At 32.6% G+C, this 17,492-nt stretch overlaps 1 protein-coding gene across 2 annotated transcripts; it reads right to left on the bottom strand.

Moving 5' to 3' along the window:
• Window positions 1-824: 824 nt before the first annotated feature.
• DOT2 (SART-1 family) lies at window positions 825-16,031 on the bottom strand. Of its 2 annotated transcripts, XR_002240863.3 has the most exons (14): window positions 15,842-16,031; window positions 14,646-15,422; window positions 12,216-12,339; window positions 12,062-12,113; window positions 7,431-7,544; window positions 7,249-7,345; window positions 7,072-7,138; window positions 6,928-6,987; window positions 6,046-6,658; window positions 4,427-4,803; window positions 2,217-2,437; window positions 1,528-1,612; window positions 1,238-1,446; window positions 825-1,064 (listed from the first exon to the last, which is right to left on the bottom strand). XR_002240863.3 is itself a non-coding variant. In XM_020375552.3 (13 exons), the coding sequence occupies exons 2-13, from the start codon at window positions 15,413-15,415 to the stop codon at window positions 1,372-1,374; spliced, it is 2,655 nt and encodes an 884-aa protein (XP_020231141.2). In that variant the 5' UTR covers window positions 15,416-15,422; window positions 15,842-16,031; the 3' UTR covers window positions 1,066-1,371. The 2 variants fall into 2 exon arrangements, 1 of the variants encoding a protein (XP_020231141.2); XM_020375552.3 differs by lacking the exon at window positions 825-1,064 and having other exon boundaries at window positions 1,066-1,446.
• Window positions 16,032-17,492: the final 1,461 nt, after the last annotated feature.

Here is a 17,492-nt window from a genome sequence, read left to right as displayed (position 1 = left end):
CTTGTTTACTATAGACCATTATATATTAAATACAAACATCTATGTTTTTAAAGTTTTTCTTCAATAAAAGTATTTGTAAAAAAATTTTAATTTCTTATATAATTCAATTTTTATTTGTCATAATTATTTATAAATTAAATATTAATTATTTAAAATAAATTATTAATTAATAAAAATATCTTTTTACAATACAAATTATTTTTCATAAATCTAAAATATAATTTGTGTTTAAAAATATTTATATATACCAATTTAAATATAATTTATATATTCAAATATAATATTTATTTTTATATATAATTTATTATAATTTTAAATTATATATAATAAATATTTCTTTGCAGACTAAAATATAAATTTAAGTACTAAACTAATATAAATTTAGTGGCCAAAATTTAAAGACAAACCTAATAAAATGTCAAGGTTATAAAAGTAACAAAAATTTATAAAGACTAAAACAGAACGACGTTTGCGAGACCAAAATATACTTGTGTTTTAAAAATTTAATAGTAAATTTCAAAATGATTTACACATTTAATTAAATAATTTATTTTTCCAAAATATTAAACTATATTAATTATTAAGTATAATTTAAAAATATCAATTTCTTTTTATTTCACACTTAATTCTACTTTATTAAATACTTACAAATTTCACTGTATTTCTTACCAATTTTTCATCAAATAATTTCTCACCTTTTCTTTCCCTTTTCCCTCCTCTCCCCAAACAAAGCATAAAAATCTTTTCATACGAATTAAACTAATTTACTTTAGTGAACAGAAATACCAGTTCGGATAATTATTTCTCCTGGACCCGACTGTACATTTACTTACCAACTCCTTGACCCCTTCATTCAAAATAAATTGCACCAGGTCAAAACACTAGTCATGATGCACGAGTATTTTTTTACAAAGTCAAGGTTAAAACCCATTAAATACAGAAATACTCGGTGAACTCAAATAAATACTGAAGAACGAGCTAACATGGATCCAGGATTAGCAAAATCAATCATTTGGTAATTGTTCGTTAGGTGAGGAACATGCTTGTGATGCCACTAGCGTATCCTACGAGAAAACCACAATCCAAATGTTTACTTAATACAATGAAAATAAACTCTTATTTGTACAAAAAGGAATCCCGAATTCTGGGACGCATGAAATGGTCGGAAAAATATAACCACTGGCGGTGTTAGGTTGCCAGTGCCAGTAATTAAAATTTTAAATTTCTACCGACTTACATCTTCCAAGGAAATCTAGTTTTAACAACGAAATTTGAACACCACAAATTCTGCTGCAAATTATCTGTTGTCAGCAACAGAGTAGATGAGCACTGGGTCAAACTTCTTAGCTTACAGGGATATTAGTCTCTCTTCTAAGATTTTGGCTTTTTTGGGGTATCAGAGCTCGATGGTTCAGCTTTCCTCTTGATTCCCAGAAAATGCTCTACCTGAAAGAAAATAAAAATAAGATCTTAACAACAGAGACATGTGCTTTTATTAAAGGGTTATCTAAACACACCATAAATTACCTTTCGATCACCAAGCATAGGTGTCAAGCCCCCAGGAAGATCCTTCTCAACAGTAGCAAAACCACTTTTTGGGTCACTAGTTTGTCTGCCAATTAAAGAACATACACAGTCATATACGTTGGTATATCAACAAACGAGGAAATACGAGGAGACAGAAGAAAATACTCAGAACCATGCTTGCTATATTAACTCTTGATATTTGCAAAGACTTTGCACAATCCAGTACAAAAGCTTTTAATTTTACTGGCATAATATCATAGGGGAAAAAACAATAATAAGATGTGAATGAAATGGACTGGCAATCCCATCATGACACATGGTAGATACAAGAAATCAGTGGTCAATACAATTTAAGAACCAAGTTATGTCCAATAGCCAGCCTCTTATTGTAGATAACAGTCGGAGATATGGATCTAGTGTAAACAATCTGGTGTCATAAACATTTGATGTAGACATGAATGATGTTAAGCATCAAGTATCTTTACACCAAAATGTAGACATGAATGAAAAGAAAGTAATATGGAGAAAAAGAAAACAATCTTTAGCTCAAGAAGCATGTCTCTCATGGCAACGATAACTTTTATCAGCAAATCATAAATGAGCTACGCTCCTAGTTTCTCATTTCATTATATGCACAGTTTTTAAATTAAAACTTCAGGAATTATTAGTCTGTAAAGTTAAAAACATACCCTGGTTTAACATGACCGCTAAGAACAAGATAGGGTGTCTTCAAACGAGCTTGAGCTTCCCTCATTCTCTCCACAGACAGAGATGGTGTATCTGAACTCTTCATCTGCTTCATCTTCAGTTCTTCTTGATATTGCTTCATACGCTTTTCTTGCTTCATTTTTCCAGGTCCTTTGCCATGGAACTTGTGAGAAATCATTCGAAAGGCTTCCTTAGGAGTCAACTGGAAGCAACAAAAGAATAAGTAAATCAAGGATAAGTGATGCACTACTACAGTTCAAAAACTGAAAGTTTAATGAATGATATTAAAACTGATTATAAAATGCATTCGGAATAGTGTCAATTTCATGTTTCAAGTACCATTAAATATTATAATCATTAAGCACCCAAACTCACATGCACGTTATGCTCATCTTTGGTACTATTAAGTTAATTTAGTAAAATAATTGCTTATTTTTCAAAAGCTCTCACATAGAGCTCGAAAAATGATTATTTCTCAATAATAAGTTGAACCAAACACACTATATAACTAGCATGCAAAACAAATCTTCAGACACAATGGTGTGGTACTCTTCTACTCCAAAGCACAATACATAACAGATACAGATCGGCTTCCCTTTTGGCAATTCGAAGAAAGCACACCACACCCTGGCTATCAAACACAGCATATCTATACAACTCTTTGTGCAGGCATCAAATTATACACCATACCCTTGACAACTGAATTGCTAACTCAAATTTCGAAAGATTGATGGTTAAACTAAGTAATTCACATAATATACAATATTAAATCAGCACTCGTTCAGGGCCTAACAATTACACAACTAAATCAACCCAAACAAGGAAAATGAAAAACAATAGAAGATTAGGGGAAATCATGACAGGTAAATAAAATTGATGAACCATAGTTTTACATAGAGGAATCTACTTACACCATGTATAAGTCAGGCAAACTTGGTCCACTTAATAACCCATTCTAGAATACGAATTTGATTACTCCAAACCTTGAATTATGTATACCTTGATGATCATGCATGTCAATTTTTTGATAAATTGAATATTCACAGTACTCTTATAACTTAAATTTACTTATACTTAGAAAAGTGTATTATCATTAAAATAAAGTTGACTAATTTAGTATCAAATAATTTTTAAGTTCATATGAAATTTTGTATACCTGACTTAATTATTGAGAACTCTCAAACAAACAGTTGAATTAATGAAATTCAATGAGAATTGAAAAGTATTAAGTGGACCCTCCCACCCCACCCCAAGAACTCACAAGTCACACTATCTGCCCACATACTTTAGTACCAAAAATGAAGTTTTTACATATGACAACTGCAAGACAACTGTAACTATTGCTCTCACCAAGACAAGCACCTTGAAACTAATTTTTGGGCCATGAAATAAACATGTGTCATTAGAAGAACACCATGAAATTACAAGTTGCAGTATGGAAGGAAGAAGTGATCAAACAAGTTATAATGGATCAGTTTGTTTAAACTTTTTTTTCATAAAAAAAACACTTTTTTAAAATAAAATAAGCACTTATTACTTTTTTTTTGTGTTTGTCTAAACTTCTTTTATAAAATAAGCAGTTTTCTGCTTCTTTTTAATAAGTAACTCTTATCTGCATCTTAAATAATTGTTTTATAAAATGCACTTATTTAGAAACACTTATTTTAAGTTTAACAAACATACCTAATATCTTCTCTCTATTCCAAATAACATTGTGATCCTTTTAGTTAATTACTTAGTGATCCCTGCCTTCAACACTTCCCATTTCTCCCTCCATCTCTCTTTCTCTTATGATGCTCAGTAAGTAAATTGTAGGAAAAACAATGAGAACTAACCCAAAATGCAATTACCCTTATTCAAATGTGAGTCTAGGTGCTCCACAAAATGTTCAATTCTCAGAAATGTCAAATCAAGCTCATAAACCTCATGTCTACACAACCTAATAATGTATTGATGTTAAAGAAGGAAAAAGTTTTGAGGCGTCCATGTAAATGTAGGGATCTTTAAGAAGATTCAAAGTCATATAAACACCCCATATCTCTCCCTTTTTCATTTTCACCCGGTTAATGTTTCTAAAGTATTCTTTTTGAAGGTAAAAATGTTAATGCAGTGATCATAAACAATATAATATGATCTTAGTTTTATATATAAAAAAAATTAAAATATAAGGTAATGAACATGGAAGACTTACAATTCTCCCAAATTCATCTGTCCTCTCGATGCGAATCTCCTTTTTCTTCTGTGCTTCCTTTTCTTCATCATCTACAATACCAACCAATTTACTTTTCTTCTTGTCCATGTTTCTGCCACCCCATTCAATGCTTTCTTTCAGTGTTCCACGGTCTTTAAGTAGTTTCAAAGCACCTGACAGCCCTTTCCCCACAGCAACTTCATGGATAGTTTCATCAGGAAGTATTTCCTCTTTGTCTTCTGAATTGGGTTGTTCATCTGTATTAGTTTCTTGAACTTCAGTCCAGCCACCAGCCTCATTACTCTTTTCTTCATCAGGAACATTAGCCTCTTCATCATCATGCATGAAAACATCTTCACTTTCTGGTTTTCGTGCTTCTGAAAAGTTGAAAGCAACATACCCAAGTTATATTTAATTATGAGCTTCCCCTATTATAAACTTTATGGACCAACACTTCCAGTAAGCTAACAAAACATTGCCAATGTCAAGCATTCAAATTATTATTGCACCATTGACATAGATATCAAGAAGAGAACCAAGGTAATCAAAATCAAGATTCTAGTTAGACCGGGAAAAGAGTCACAAAATCGTAAATCGTGCATATGTAACATGGAGTAAGATTCTACAAGATTTATAAAATCTAAATATATGCATCTAACATAATATAAATGAGGGGATAAAACCATTATAACACATGGAATACTTAATTAAGCTTAAATTCATAACTATAGATTCATAACAATAATGTCAATATCAAAACTCCATAGTCCATACAAAAAATTGAAATGACCAACCAAATGTCTTAAAATATTGCACTGCAGTAGCTAACTTAAGACACCTAGTTTAGACCTCTAATTAAGACATCTTCAATAAAAAAGAACAGAACAGAAAGAGAACCAAGTTGGACAGTGGGAAAGAGAAACTGCAGTGGGTACAGTGGGAAAGAGAAACTGCAATGAGTGCAACAGGAGCAAAACAGATACCTAAGGCAGAGCAAAAAAAAACAGAATAACAGAGTGGGATTGTGGTCATATTACTTCCAACTCTCGGAGGCTTGGACATGGAAGAAAAGTGCTCCGCAGCGTACAGCTCTCAACAGAAATTCCAAAAAGATCTCCGCAGTTTCGGGGGAGGCTGGGATGGTGTAGGGTTTAGAAGTTTAGGCCAGGATTTGTCGGGCTTAGGTTTTTAGAAGCCCAAAACAAAAATAAATAAATGAATAAAAACGACACCCAAAATGTGAGAAAAAGACCCAAAAACAGAGTGACCAGCAAAGTTGGAAAAAACGGTGAATCCATCAATTTATGAACCAGTGTGACGAACGATTTTACAATCCTACACAGAGAATGATTCTGATCAAGGACAAACTCACCCATCCATGATAGAAGCGTAAAATCATGCAAATAACAGGACAGTCAAACTACACTCAAGCAGTATGAATTTGCCAAAAGAAACAACAGGGTTCCAGCAATCCACATGGAAGTTTAAAAAAAAAAAAAGAAGAAGAAGAAGAAGAAAAAAAACTGATCCACTTTTACATTTAAATAGGACAGTTACACTCGAGCAGTATGAAATTTCATTATATTAGACAACCTCAAATAATTAAATAAAAAAATTACCTTCATCAATGTGGAGGCCCCAGACAAATTCTTCCATCTCTGTGAAGACCACCTTGTTTTCTCGTGACTCTCCAGCTGTAGGGTTTTGATCATCAGTCTCATTATTATGATTTGAAGTGGCAAGCAATGCAATTGCTTGAGGTCCAGATGCCCCTTCTTCCTTCTGCTTTTTAAGAGCTAATCTTCTTGCTTTCTCTAAGGATTTACGAAGATCCTCATCATCATCCACAAAAACTGGAGTTTCATCTTCTTCTGTTTTAACATTGAGAGTTTGTTCCTGACGTAGCAATTTGGATGCTTCATCTGCTTTAGCATAAGCAGACTGGTAAGCTTTATTTCTCATCTCAGCCTCCAATTTTTCTTGCTCATCTTTGATGGCTTGCCTCCTTATATCTTTCCGAGAACCAAGATCTCCAACACCCAATCCAGAAGAGACAGCTTCAGCTTCAAGGGCATTGATGTCCAGCTTATCTTTCTTTCGCAAGGATTTTTTCTTCTTGGGCTTCTTAAATTTGAGCATTTCTTCATGAGTATAGAAATCTGATGATACCTTTCCAGATGAAGTTAGATCTTCAAAGGTATTTGTAGAAACACCTGTTAACCTTCTTCGCAGCTGGTAATAAGTTGAAAAAAGATACCCCTCAGGAAAATAAAAAAGAAAAAAAGCAAAAACACATGAACATATGACATTCATGTGACCAACTTAATTCAGCGGAACAAATTTTCAATGGGAAAAGAATAACAGGAATGCAGTCACAAACAATGATATGATACAATATTCTGATCACAAAGCTCATAAACACGGAAAAATGGAAACTCATCTTTACTTTCTAGGAACAATATTTCAATAATTTCACAAAGTAAAAGAAAAACATAACTAACCTCTTCAAGTTTCTTCTCAGCTTCACCTGAGATTCGTCCCTTTTCATCCAAAGTTAAACCCTGAATAAAAAACTTTAATGAGTACAAGCATTCACAAAAACTACCTTACTCAACATCTGTTTTTTGGAATGCAAAGCAGCAAACCTCTTCTGCAGCTGGATCATCATAATGTGGAAGTATTTTCTTCTCCAAGGAGGGGTCATCATTGAACCTGAAATTGAGAGCACAGGCTTAATACAGTTACTTTCTATTTCATTAGTTCATTTAGTTTATATTTACATTATTCCTATAACACATTGACAACAGTAATGAACAACTTACTTGTCATCATATACGCCAGTTTTCTTTTTTGCAGCTTTATAAGCATCGTTTCTTCGTTTCTGTTCTCCAATTTCCACATTCTCAAGCATATCAACATCTGCCATGTAAAGAACAACAACTCATACAAAGATGATACTCACAGACTACAAATTTAATATAAAAGCTGCACAAGGCAGTTGTACCTTCATTAACATCACCATCAGCAAGTATCGGTTGATCTTTAATAGTTAGAACTACTGTACCGCCTTCCATAACTTTATCAAGGCCATGAAGAACTTTCACCCCCGCCAGGTTATCTGTCAAATTTCCAACATACAAGTATATTTTACCAACACAATTTTCAACGATCAAACAAATAATTTGTAGAACATGCACAAGGTAGAGTAAAGGTACACGCTGATCAATAAAAAACATTGATAGAACACCACTGGAATTTGAGATTTTGGCACACTAATTTAATAGAAGTTATAGCAGAAACCAGAGTTAAAACAGCTGCTTCAGAGAATAACCCTGTCCAAAGAACTTCCAAATGTACTCTGACTCCCCCTACTTTCAGACCAGGCATATCATATACAAAAATTACATAACTGTTCTTATAAAACCTAATAACTGTCTACCATTAGACCATACATAAAATAATTGCTCCCAAAAACACACAACTGAACCTAATAGCTATCTATCATCACACCATATGACCAATAACTGATCCTAAAATACTTAACTGCTTCTACAGATCTGCCAAAAGGAAGATTTCTATGCACTACACCTCTTTTTGGAATAAACCTTCCAAAAAGGTTTCTTTACCAATAGATCATCCAGTCAATTGAATTTCTGAGTTCCATCAGACATGCTGACAAATCTACCACTACACAAAATAGCTTTATCTATGCTCCTTCCCAAAGGTTTAACAAAAACAAAAATAGAGACTTCATGCAGGGGGGAGAGAGAGAGAGAGAACAAAGAACAATCAAAAGATAAGAAAGAGGATTTATTGTCAATCAATCAGTCCAATGATAACATCTGTGCAAAATTAGAATGGACTTTCCTAATTTTTTATCCTGTACCTATTCCCTTATTAGAAATGTAGCATATGAAGATCTAAATGTTGATTTTGAAGAAAACCTGAGATGAAATGAAGGAAAATCACATAGCTGAAAGTATTCTCTCTTTGACAATCCCAGCAATTTTGGGTACTTTATTTATCCCAGATTTAAAGGAAACATTTCCTCTCCCAAGGTATTTGGGAATTTGAAAACAAAGGCATTTTGGAAAATAAGCTTATGTAAATAAACAAGAGAGACAAGGGAAAGATGGGGATGGATGAAAAATGCAAGAGGTTGCCACATCAAATATACATTACTACATCAACAATAGTTAACAGAAGTTTAATAGTGTTGGCTTTTACAGAGTTAATTATAAAATTTTAAAACCATAAGGACTTCATTTAAAGATTTCAAACAATAAGAGACCTAATTAAAACTCTTAATGAAATTTCAAGGATCTATTGATCAAATGCCTTAACATAATTGTGAATATAATTAGCATAAATGTTACAACCTGGTTTTTGGAAAATAGATAAAATAAATAAAACTATGTTTCTGAAAAATAACTAAAAAGGGTTTTATTAAATGATAAGGATTTTAAAAGAACAATAATAATGTGCTTTTAAATTAATAAAAGGTGTTTTATAAAATAAAATAAGCTTTAAAAATAATTTAGTAATTATTACAAGGCTTGTGAAGTTATAATGTTTAATTGTATTTTGTTTAATTAAAATAAGAGGGAAGGGAAGTGTGACTGGAGTTAGCCTTTTAACTTGAGGAGTTAATATTAGTTAAGAGTTTTAAAAAGGGAGGTTTTGAGAGAGAGGTTGTCAATTTCATGTTTTTCATCTCATGTTTTCTCCTTTCTCTCTAAACTCAAGGAACTCACGAGGAGAACATAAAGACCATCAAAGCCCACCCAGAAATCCTAGTCCTTCGTCTAGCATATATCAATGTAGGGGGAGTGAGTTATCTCACTCTTGGGTGTGGGGCAATTTTTTGGATAGCAGGATTAACCCCTAATCCCGTAGTTTGTATGTTTTGTTGCTCTGCAAGGACCTTGGGAGCCCCCTATTTTACTTGCACTTTGAGTGAACATTAATATTTTGCTTTCTTGTTGTTCCTATTGACATGAATTGTGCTTTGTATCGTACAAATGACCATTATCAATGTATATGTGTAAATCTGTGAAAACCCTTATGTTCCAATGAATCTATAAAGCAGGATAGAGATTGAAGCATATGAATTGTGGTTAAGTAATTGGTGCATAATTCAAGTAATTAATAGTTGATAGTAATTTGTTTGATAATGAAAGTAGTGTTTTGTTATCTCAAAATTTTCATATGAATATACCTCGGTATTTATGTGATTTCTCTTTGTGTGATTAACCAAATAGAGTTTCATGAGTTGGATTGGAAAGTAGACATTTGGGCCACAATTTAGACTCAAGAGTCACATTAAAATGTTAAGAAATGACCAAGTTATGTGAGTTAGAAAATGAGTCTCATGTCCTATACGTGAAAAGTATCTTATGTACCTTGTAACCCTCGTAAGAAGACTTAAATGAATGAATTAGCTTTTGATGTCTTCATAAAAATTGCAGCCTTGGATGTTAGCTTTCTAATGGTGTTGGAATCGCCTAAAAAGGAGGTCTAGAACTCAAGTTATGATCAAAATAGTGAACAAAGGTCAAGCTAGCTAATTTGGCTAAAATGTTGCAGTTTTGTAATTTTTAAAAATAATAAATGGTAAAATCAATTGTTGGGGTCAACATAAAAGTTATAAATAATTGTCTAAGTAGCTAATTTGGCTAAAATGTTGCAATTTTGTAATTTATAAAAATAATAAATGGTAAAATCAATTGTTGGGGTCAACATAAAAGTTTTAAATAATTGTCTAAGCTTTCTAACCAAATTAAGATCAACATGATATCATAAGTATAACTCTAGATGTTGTGTTTAGCCACATGATGTCGTTGAAGCATAAGGAAGAGATAGTTTGTAAGTTGTAATATTGGATAGTTTTATCCTTTAAGTGCTTAATCTTGGGAATAGTTTGAGATACCTATACAATCATTAAGAAAAGAAATTATGAGAGAACAATTGTGAATAAGTTATGATGTAAGTCAATTATATGCGACTTGATGTGTTTTGGTGACAGTGATGCCTACAAAATTAAAGTGTAAGACTAGTTAAGTTATTGATTAAAATGCTTAGTTAGTGTTGATCCCCAAGTGACTATGATTAAGGTATTGATATGTGATGAAATAAATTTTTAATTGAGTTTGATATAACTTGATGATGGTTAGCTTAGGGATATAACATTTGGTATTAATAATGTGTGAAAGTGATTGAGTTAATGATTTATAATCGTAGTAGTAATGGAGGATCTTGTAGTGAGTTTATTGAGGTGCTACTGAAAGATGTTGTGTACCTTATTGTACTAGAACTATGATTGTTCATAATTTAGCTTGATATGCTAATTTGTTACCTGTTTATATCAATATTGTGATGAACATGTATTTGATATTAATTGAAGTGTACATGAAGGTGACATTTGACTTGTTGATTGAAGTGTACACGAGGGTGACATTGTGATGATATGGTATGTGAATGACATGAGTATGTGATGAATCTATAATATGAAATGTTGCAAAGTCTTGTGTGTGTGACATGCATCATTTGCATAAAATGTTTTATGATTGTACACTAGTATTAGGCTTCGAACAACTGCACATAAGTATTAACCTTTGAGCAACCATACATGAGTATTAGTCATTGGGCAACCACACATAAGTATTAGCAATTGGACAACCATACATGAATATCAGCCTTCATGCAACCATACATGAGTTTTACTAACACCACATTCATGTAGATCTAGATAAGTTCGTGCCCATTGCATCAAGTGTATGAGTTGTAGCTACTAGGCCTTATATCACACTAGGAGCCAAACCGAGATATCTCCAACTCCCCTTGTTTTGCTTGTTGTTCTTTATGTATGCTTTGCAGGAGATGATGTTGGTGACGAGGCTTAGGCCTTAATGTGTCTATCAATGTGCTCTGAAATAGGATGTGACATTGAGGAGTTGGAGTTTATGGTTTCTTTTCTATGTTCTTTGAAGTATTATGTTTAAACTTGTCTAATTGTTTAGGAACCTTTGTTAGATCCATGGAGTTTTGTAATGGAATTGGTTGTCACTGGGATTTTGAATTGTTCTTTACTCATATCAACTTCTCTAAAAGTGTAAGTTAGAACTTGATTTAGTTTTATGAAACAAATGTGAGTCATCTACCTAAGGAGGCATTTTGCGAACTCTTTTCATCTTATAATTAAAGTTTTTTATTCAAATTCTTCCGCTTCTTACTATCATTCACATATGTTAGTAATATGGGGTGGAGGGTGTCGCAATAAAGATATTAAAGTAATTGTGCTTAGGAAAGTAATTACAAGGATCTTTTCATTTTATTTTAACAAGAAAACTATCTTTAATTAAAATATGTCATGAGGTTTAAATTGATTCTCTTTGGATAATAATAGGAATCTATAATGTTTTATTTGATATGTATATACTTATATCTACGGTATAAACTTCCATATTATTATGCATGTCACGAGTTAATAGCATTTAGTAACCCCAAAAAAGTTTCCAACTATTCCTAAACCTTATAGGCTTATATTGAAAATCTCTACCTATAAAATAGTTATTCAAAAAGTAAATTTCTTTGGGCAATAGATTAAACGGAGGAAAAAGTAACAAAGAAGTTTACCAGTGTGTTGGGTTGTATCCTCATCATCGCTTCCCTCTACTGCAATGTTGTCCTGTGAAAAATTTTATCATGTTGTATTGATTACAAATCAAAATTGGGAGAAACAATATCTTAGAGAACATATAATAGGTATGAGATAAATGGGGAAAGAAACCTGCTCCTCAAAAATCTTTGAGAGTTGCAATACTCTTTCCTTTTGTAGCTTGCGGCTTTTATTAACCCATGCTGAGATCTCAGAATCAGCTTCAGGTTGTTTCTTTGTCCTTGCTTCTTTCATCCTATCCAAAATAAAAAAGAATATCATCAGAACAGAAAAGGCTCATACTTTTAACCCTAAAGATCATCAAAATAAGTCAATAGGTTAAGAGCAGAAATATTAGCATAAAGAAGGCCAAATTTAAAGAGCAATAAGCTATGTTCAGTCTTCAGATGGGAGATAATGAGGGGGACGGGAGGGAAAATGCTACTTAAATCCTTGTATGGTATACTTTTAAAGACGTAAAGGGAGAGGGATGTGTTCCTCCTCCTTCCACCTAACGGAAAGGGTGTATTACTTAAGAGCCATTTGTTTGCTCTCTAAGAAAATTAATTAAAACAATGTTTTAATCTTCTAAAATAGTCGGATGTTTTCTAAAATAAAACTGAAGAGACAACATTGTTTTTCTCAAAAGCTAGAGAGAGTAGTAACTTATGAAAAAACAAGGTTATAAAAATAAACTATAAAATAAAGGTGCTTCATTTTAAAAAATACAAGATTTTTTCCTCCCTTAAACATCCAAACAATGGGAAGTAAGTCTCTTACCATTCCCATCCCTCCTATCCCTTCCCCTCTGCTAGAAAACTTCAAAACATACTGATTGTCATATTTCATAGATCTGGCTGATTCACAGTTATTGACATCATTACTCTTAATTATTTTCAATTTAGGAATTCTCATTTTCCTGGTCTGGGGTTGTATTTAGACATAGGATTTTATTCTATAGGTGCTAATGGGTCTTTCATGTCCAAAATTTCCTTGAGTTAGTGGCAAGGTTTTATATTGCAGTCAAGGTTGCATAAGGTTTATGCTCAACTTACACATAATTATATTAAAGGTTTCTATATTACACTATTACATAACAAATTTGATTCTCTCATACTAAAAAAATAAATTTTCCCACCCACTCAATTGTTTTTTCCTCACATTTCATTTTGCCACTAAATTATCCATTTCACTCCCCCATTCCCACGTAAATTTCAGAGTTCAGACACTAATGTAACTCCCATCTTCCCAATTCCAAAATTCCCACCCTACCCATGCAATCCCCTGCCCAAAAAGGTCACACCCAATTCATGTTCACAGACACAATCCAAACTCCCAAAGCCGCAGCCCACACAATTGACCACACATAACTCCCAAAGTCACACCCCATACAATTGACCACACATAACTCACACAATTATGTATGGATATCCCCCACCCATGCATAAAAGCTTCTCTCTGTAACTCCTTCCATCTTTCCGGTTATCTCTCAAATCCCATACCCTTCTTGCTGCCAGCAGCCACATGAAACTCCAAAATCAAAGAAATCACTCAATCACAGTAACAAAAAGGTTAAGAGCTTCTTGAAGGGTTGAGCACAGAGATAGTTTTTTCGGTGAAACTTTTTTGTTCCAGACAAAAACAGACAACACAGCATTTTTCGAACTCTGCACGGCTGCAACACCATTTTGTTGCAAGCTAAACATGCAACTTAAATTCACTCCAAAATATCTTTCCGTTTCAGAATCGTTTCCCAACAAAACCCTTTTTTGGCAGATGATATTTGAATATTGGAATGATTTTTTAAACCTTGGTTAGTAATAGAGTATGCATCTTTTCACGATTAGGAATATTACTGGTAGGATGAGGTAGAGCAGGCCTATTTAAACAGTTTTAATTCATTAGGAATTATTAATTGTGGCAAAAATTGCTTCTTGGTGTTGTGGTACAATTAATGCCTAGGTGTGATGCTGACCCTAATGTACCCTAGCCAGGGTGAAATCAGGGTTTTCTTTCATTCTCATTATCTTCTACAGCACCCAATAAATATTAACTTGAACCTTAGAACTATGTCATGGCTCCCGAAATCTCCTCACCTACACATACACTCGACAAACCTTCCATCAATTACTTTCTACCAATAATACACACAAGAGAATCATTAATCCCATTAACTCCCAAGCCTTTTGGCATTCTACATCAATACGATGCTGACAGAAAGAGTAGATATAGTTCAGTTACTACAAATATTAAAAAAAAAAATTAAAAATGCAATAATGAATCAAATGTTACATACTACAACCAAGAGCACGTAGATTATGTATCCTATGCAACATATCAATATAATGTGCATTTGGCCAATGCACACAGTACATGATGTATCGTATATTACAATTTGACTACCCCAAGGCATAACTGCAATACTAACAACAAAGTAATAATTCCATAAAAGAACCTCAACTTTCAAGCATTCAGTGATTATATCATACCAAGTAGTCAAGTAGTTAATACTAAAAAAGTAAAAGAAAATAAAACAAATATAAGGAGGATAAATTTACTTACTTCAAGATGCGTTCTTCAAGTTCTGTTGATGAAATATGTGCAGATGTTTGACTATCTTGATTATCTTCGTCAGGCTTTGTATCCTTCACCTGCTTGCCAACCTCCTCATCTCTCTTGTCATGGTAGTCTACTTTATCATCAACATTATTCAGCTCATAATCCTCCTCATGAGGAGTCTTTCTGCTCACTCTATCTCTTGTCCTTTCTTTATCTCGATCCGTCTCCCTCTCCTTCTCTCTAGTTTTATCTTTCCCCTTATCCTTGTCCCCATCTCTATAGCTTTCCCTCTCCTTCTCTCTTTCTCTATACTTCTCCCGTTCCCTTTCCTTAGCTTTATCCCTGTCTTTCTCCCTTTCCCTTTCCCTATCCCTATCCCTACTCTTCTCTTTACCCCTCTCCTTCTCTCGCACTCTTTCACTATCTCTCTCCGTATCCTTTTCGCGCTCTTTATCCTTACTCCGCTCCTTCTTATCTCTATCCCTCTCTCGTTCCTTCTCCCTGTATTTCTCCCTGTCATAATCCTTCTCCCTTGCCTTATCTTTGCCCCGGTCCTTCTCGCGTTCATCCCTATCTTCCTTCTTCCGTTCCCTTCCCTCTTTTGAAGCATCCTTCAGCTGTTCCCTGCGGTGCTCCTTGTCACTCTTCTTCCTATCCTTGCTTCTGTGCTTGCTAGATTTATCTGCTCCATCATCATCATATTGTTCCCTCAATGGCGAATCATCTTTATCATTTCTACCATCATATCGTGAATCAGACCACTCCGCATCCATTAGTACACTAACAAACAAAAAACCACTAAACTAAATCAATGACCTGATTCCGCAAATGACTAATTAACTATTAATTATTAAAAATAAAACCACAAACATATATCATTCTCACAACAAAATAAATAAATAATTTAACTAAAGTATCAGCTCCTTTATTTCAATTTACAAACCTAAATTCGAAAATTCTGAAACTGAGATTTGGACAGAAAGCATTTGAATAAAACACTTATCGAACACCTTAAGAGCAAACATTAAACCCTAAAGGAGCGCAAACTCGGACGAACAAGGACCGAATTCGCGAATTTGAATGAACGAAAAGAAAGAGGAAAAAAAAAACGGTGAATAGAAAATGTGGAAAACTGAAAAGCTTTGAGAACGCCCTAAGAATATTGAAGAGTGAGAAAAAAGAGAGAGAAAAAACAGTACCTTCAGAGAACTTTGGAATTGAAACGAACGCTTCAGAGAGTGCGCAACGCGAATGAACAGAGACTTTGCTTCAGTGCAGAATTTGGGTGCCACTATTGACGCTCCCAACGCGGCGACGCTCTCAACGCTGCGTTTCGTCTACCGAAGTATGGTTTTGGTCACTGGGGGGCCAAAGAACACGGACAAACGCATGCTACTTGGTAAAATATTTTCTCTTAATTTAATTTAATTTAGGTTATGTTTTTGCTTTTGGCTATAAAATTTTATATATAAAAATAAATATGTTTGAATATATAAGTTATATTTAAAATTATATAAATATATATTTTTGAATATGTAAATTATATTTTAAATTTATTATAAATAATTTATATTATAATAAAAAATTATTTATTAATAATTTATTTAAAATATTAATATTTTAATTTATAAATAATTGTAAAAAAATAAAAAAATCAAATTAGATAAGAAGTTAAAAAAAATTAGATTAACTCGATTAAGTTTTATTATTTTTGCAAAGATACGAATATTTTTTTACAAAATATTTTTAATTCAATCTAAGTATTATTTGATGTATCTCTTAGGCAACTATTAAGTGTTTTTTGGATAACGAAATCTTTCTAAGTTTTAACAACAAGTATTATTTGCAGCAAAGTATCTTTAGGTTTTAATAGTCAAGTATTCTTTACAATAAAGTTTTTTTAGGTGTCAAACTATAACACAAAGTCAAATATAGTTATTTCGTTTTACTTATAAGACATGATACAATAATAATTAAGTACATAACTTTTTACATAATGAATTTTACAAATAATGTTTTTTTTTATTGTATGCCTATCTTCTTATCTTCATTTTAAATTTTCAAGCTTTTTCATATAAGTGTTTTATGAAGATGACTGTTGCAAATCATTGAACTTCACTCATAGGTTTGTTTCATTTTTCTTCCATGTAGAGTAAAGTGTCCATTAGTACATTAAATATGATTCATCAAATTGTTACTTTTTATCTGATCAACAAGACTATTTATCACCTTTAAGGTACAAAACAAGAGAAATTATTATGTCAATCAAAAATGACCTTATTTGAGACTTTGCACACTTTAGTATATTTGTTTGTCCTTTTCTATGATGAAAAACAAATCTTTGTTCCTTTCTAATTTTCAAGTACTAAAAAAGCTTTTATTCTGTCAATCTATTAAGAAATAACATAGACATAAAGGGGTGTGAAGAAAAGATAAACACTAGAAGGGGGTTGAATAGTGTATATAAAAAATTTGCACATGTTTTTTGTAGTAAAGTAATAACAATAGTTGGACTGTTGGATGAAGCAAGAAGAGCAATTTGATAGAATACTGAATATTTTTATATTAATTTGTCTCAACCACTGAAATTACGTTTAGTTTTCAATCTAACCAGATTGACTTTCACTATCTGTAAACAAAGATATAAGTATTATTTTGACATGTCTCTTCAGGCTCAAACTCATAACAATGATTATGAAGGTTACACAAATGTTGTGTTCGTCTCACTTAGACATTATACAATCAACAATAGAACAATGAGTGTTTACAAAAAAAGTTTTTGTACAAAGTATATGTGTCAATTATAATTGGTATCTTTGTTTTTCTTGTATTTTGAATATTCTTATATAG

The sequence above is a fragment of the Cajanus cajan genome, chromosome 8 (genome assembly GCF_000230855.2).
Source record: "Cajanus cajan strain Asha chromosome 8, NIPB_CcT2T_4, whole genome shotgun sequence".
Lineage (NCBI taxonomy): Eukaryota > Viridiplantae > Streptophyta > Magnoliopsida > Fabales > Fabaceae > Cajanus > Cajanus cajan.
This window is presented reverse-complemented; position numbering and strand designations above follow the sequence as displayed.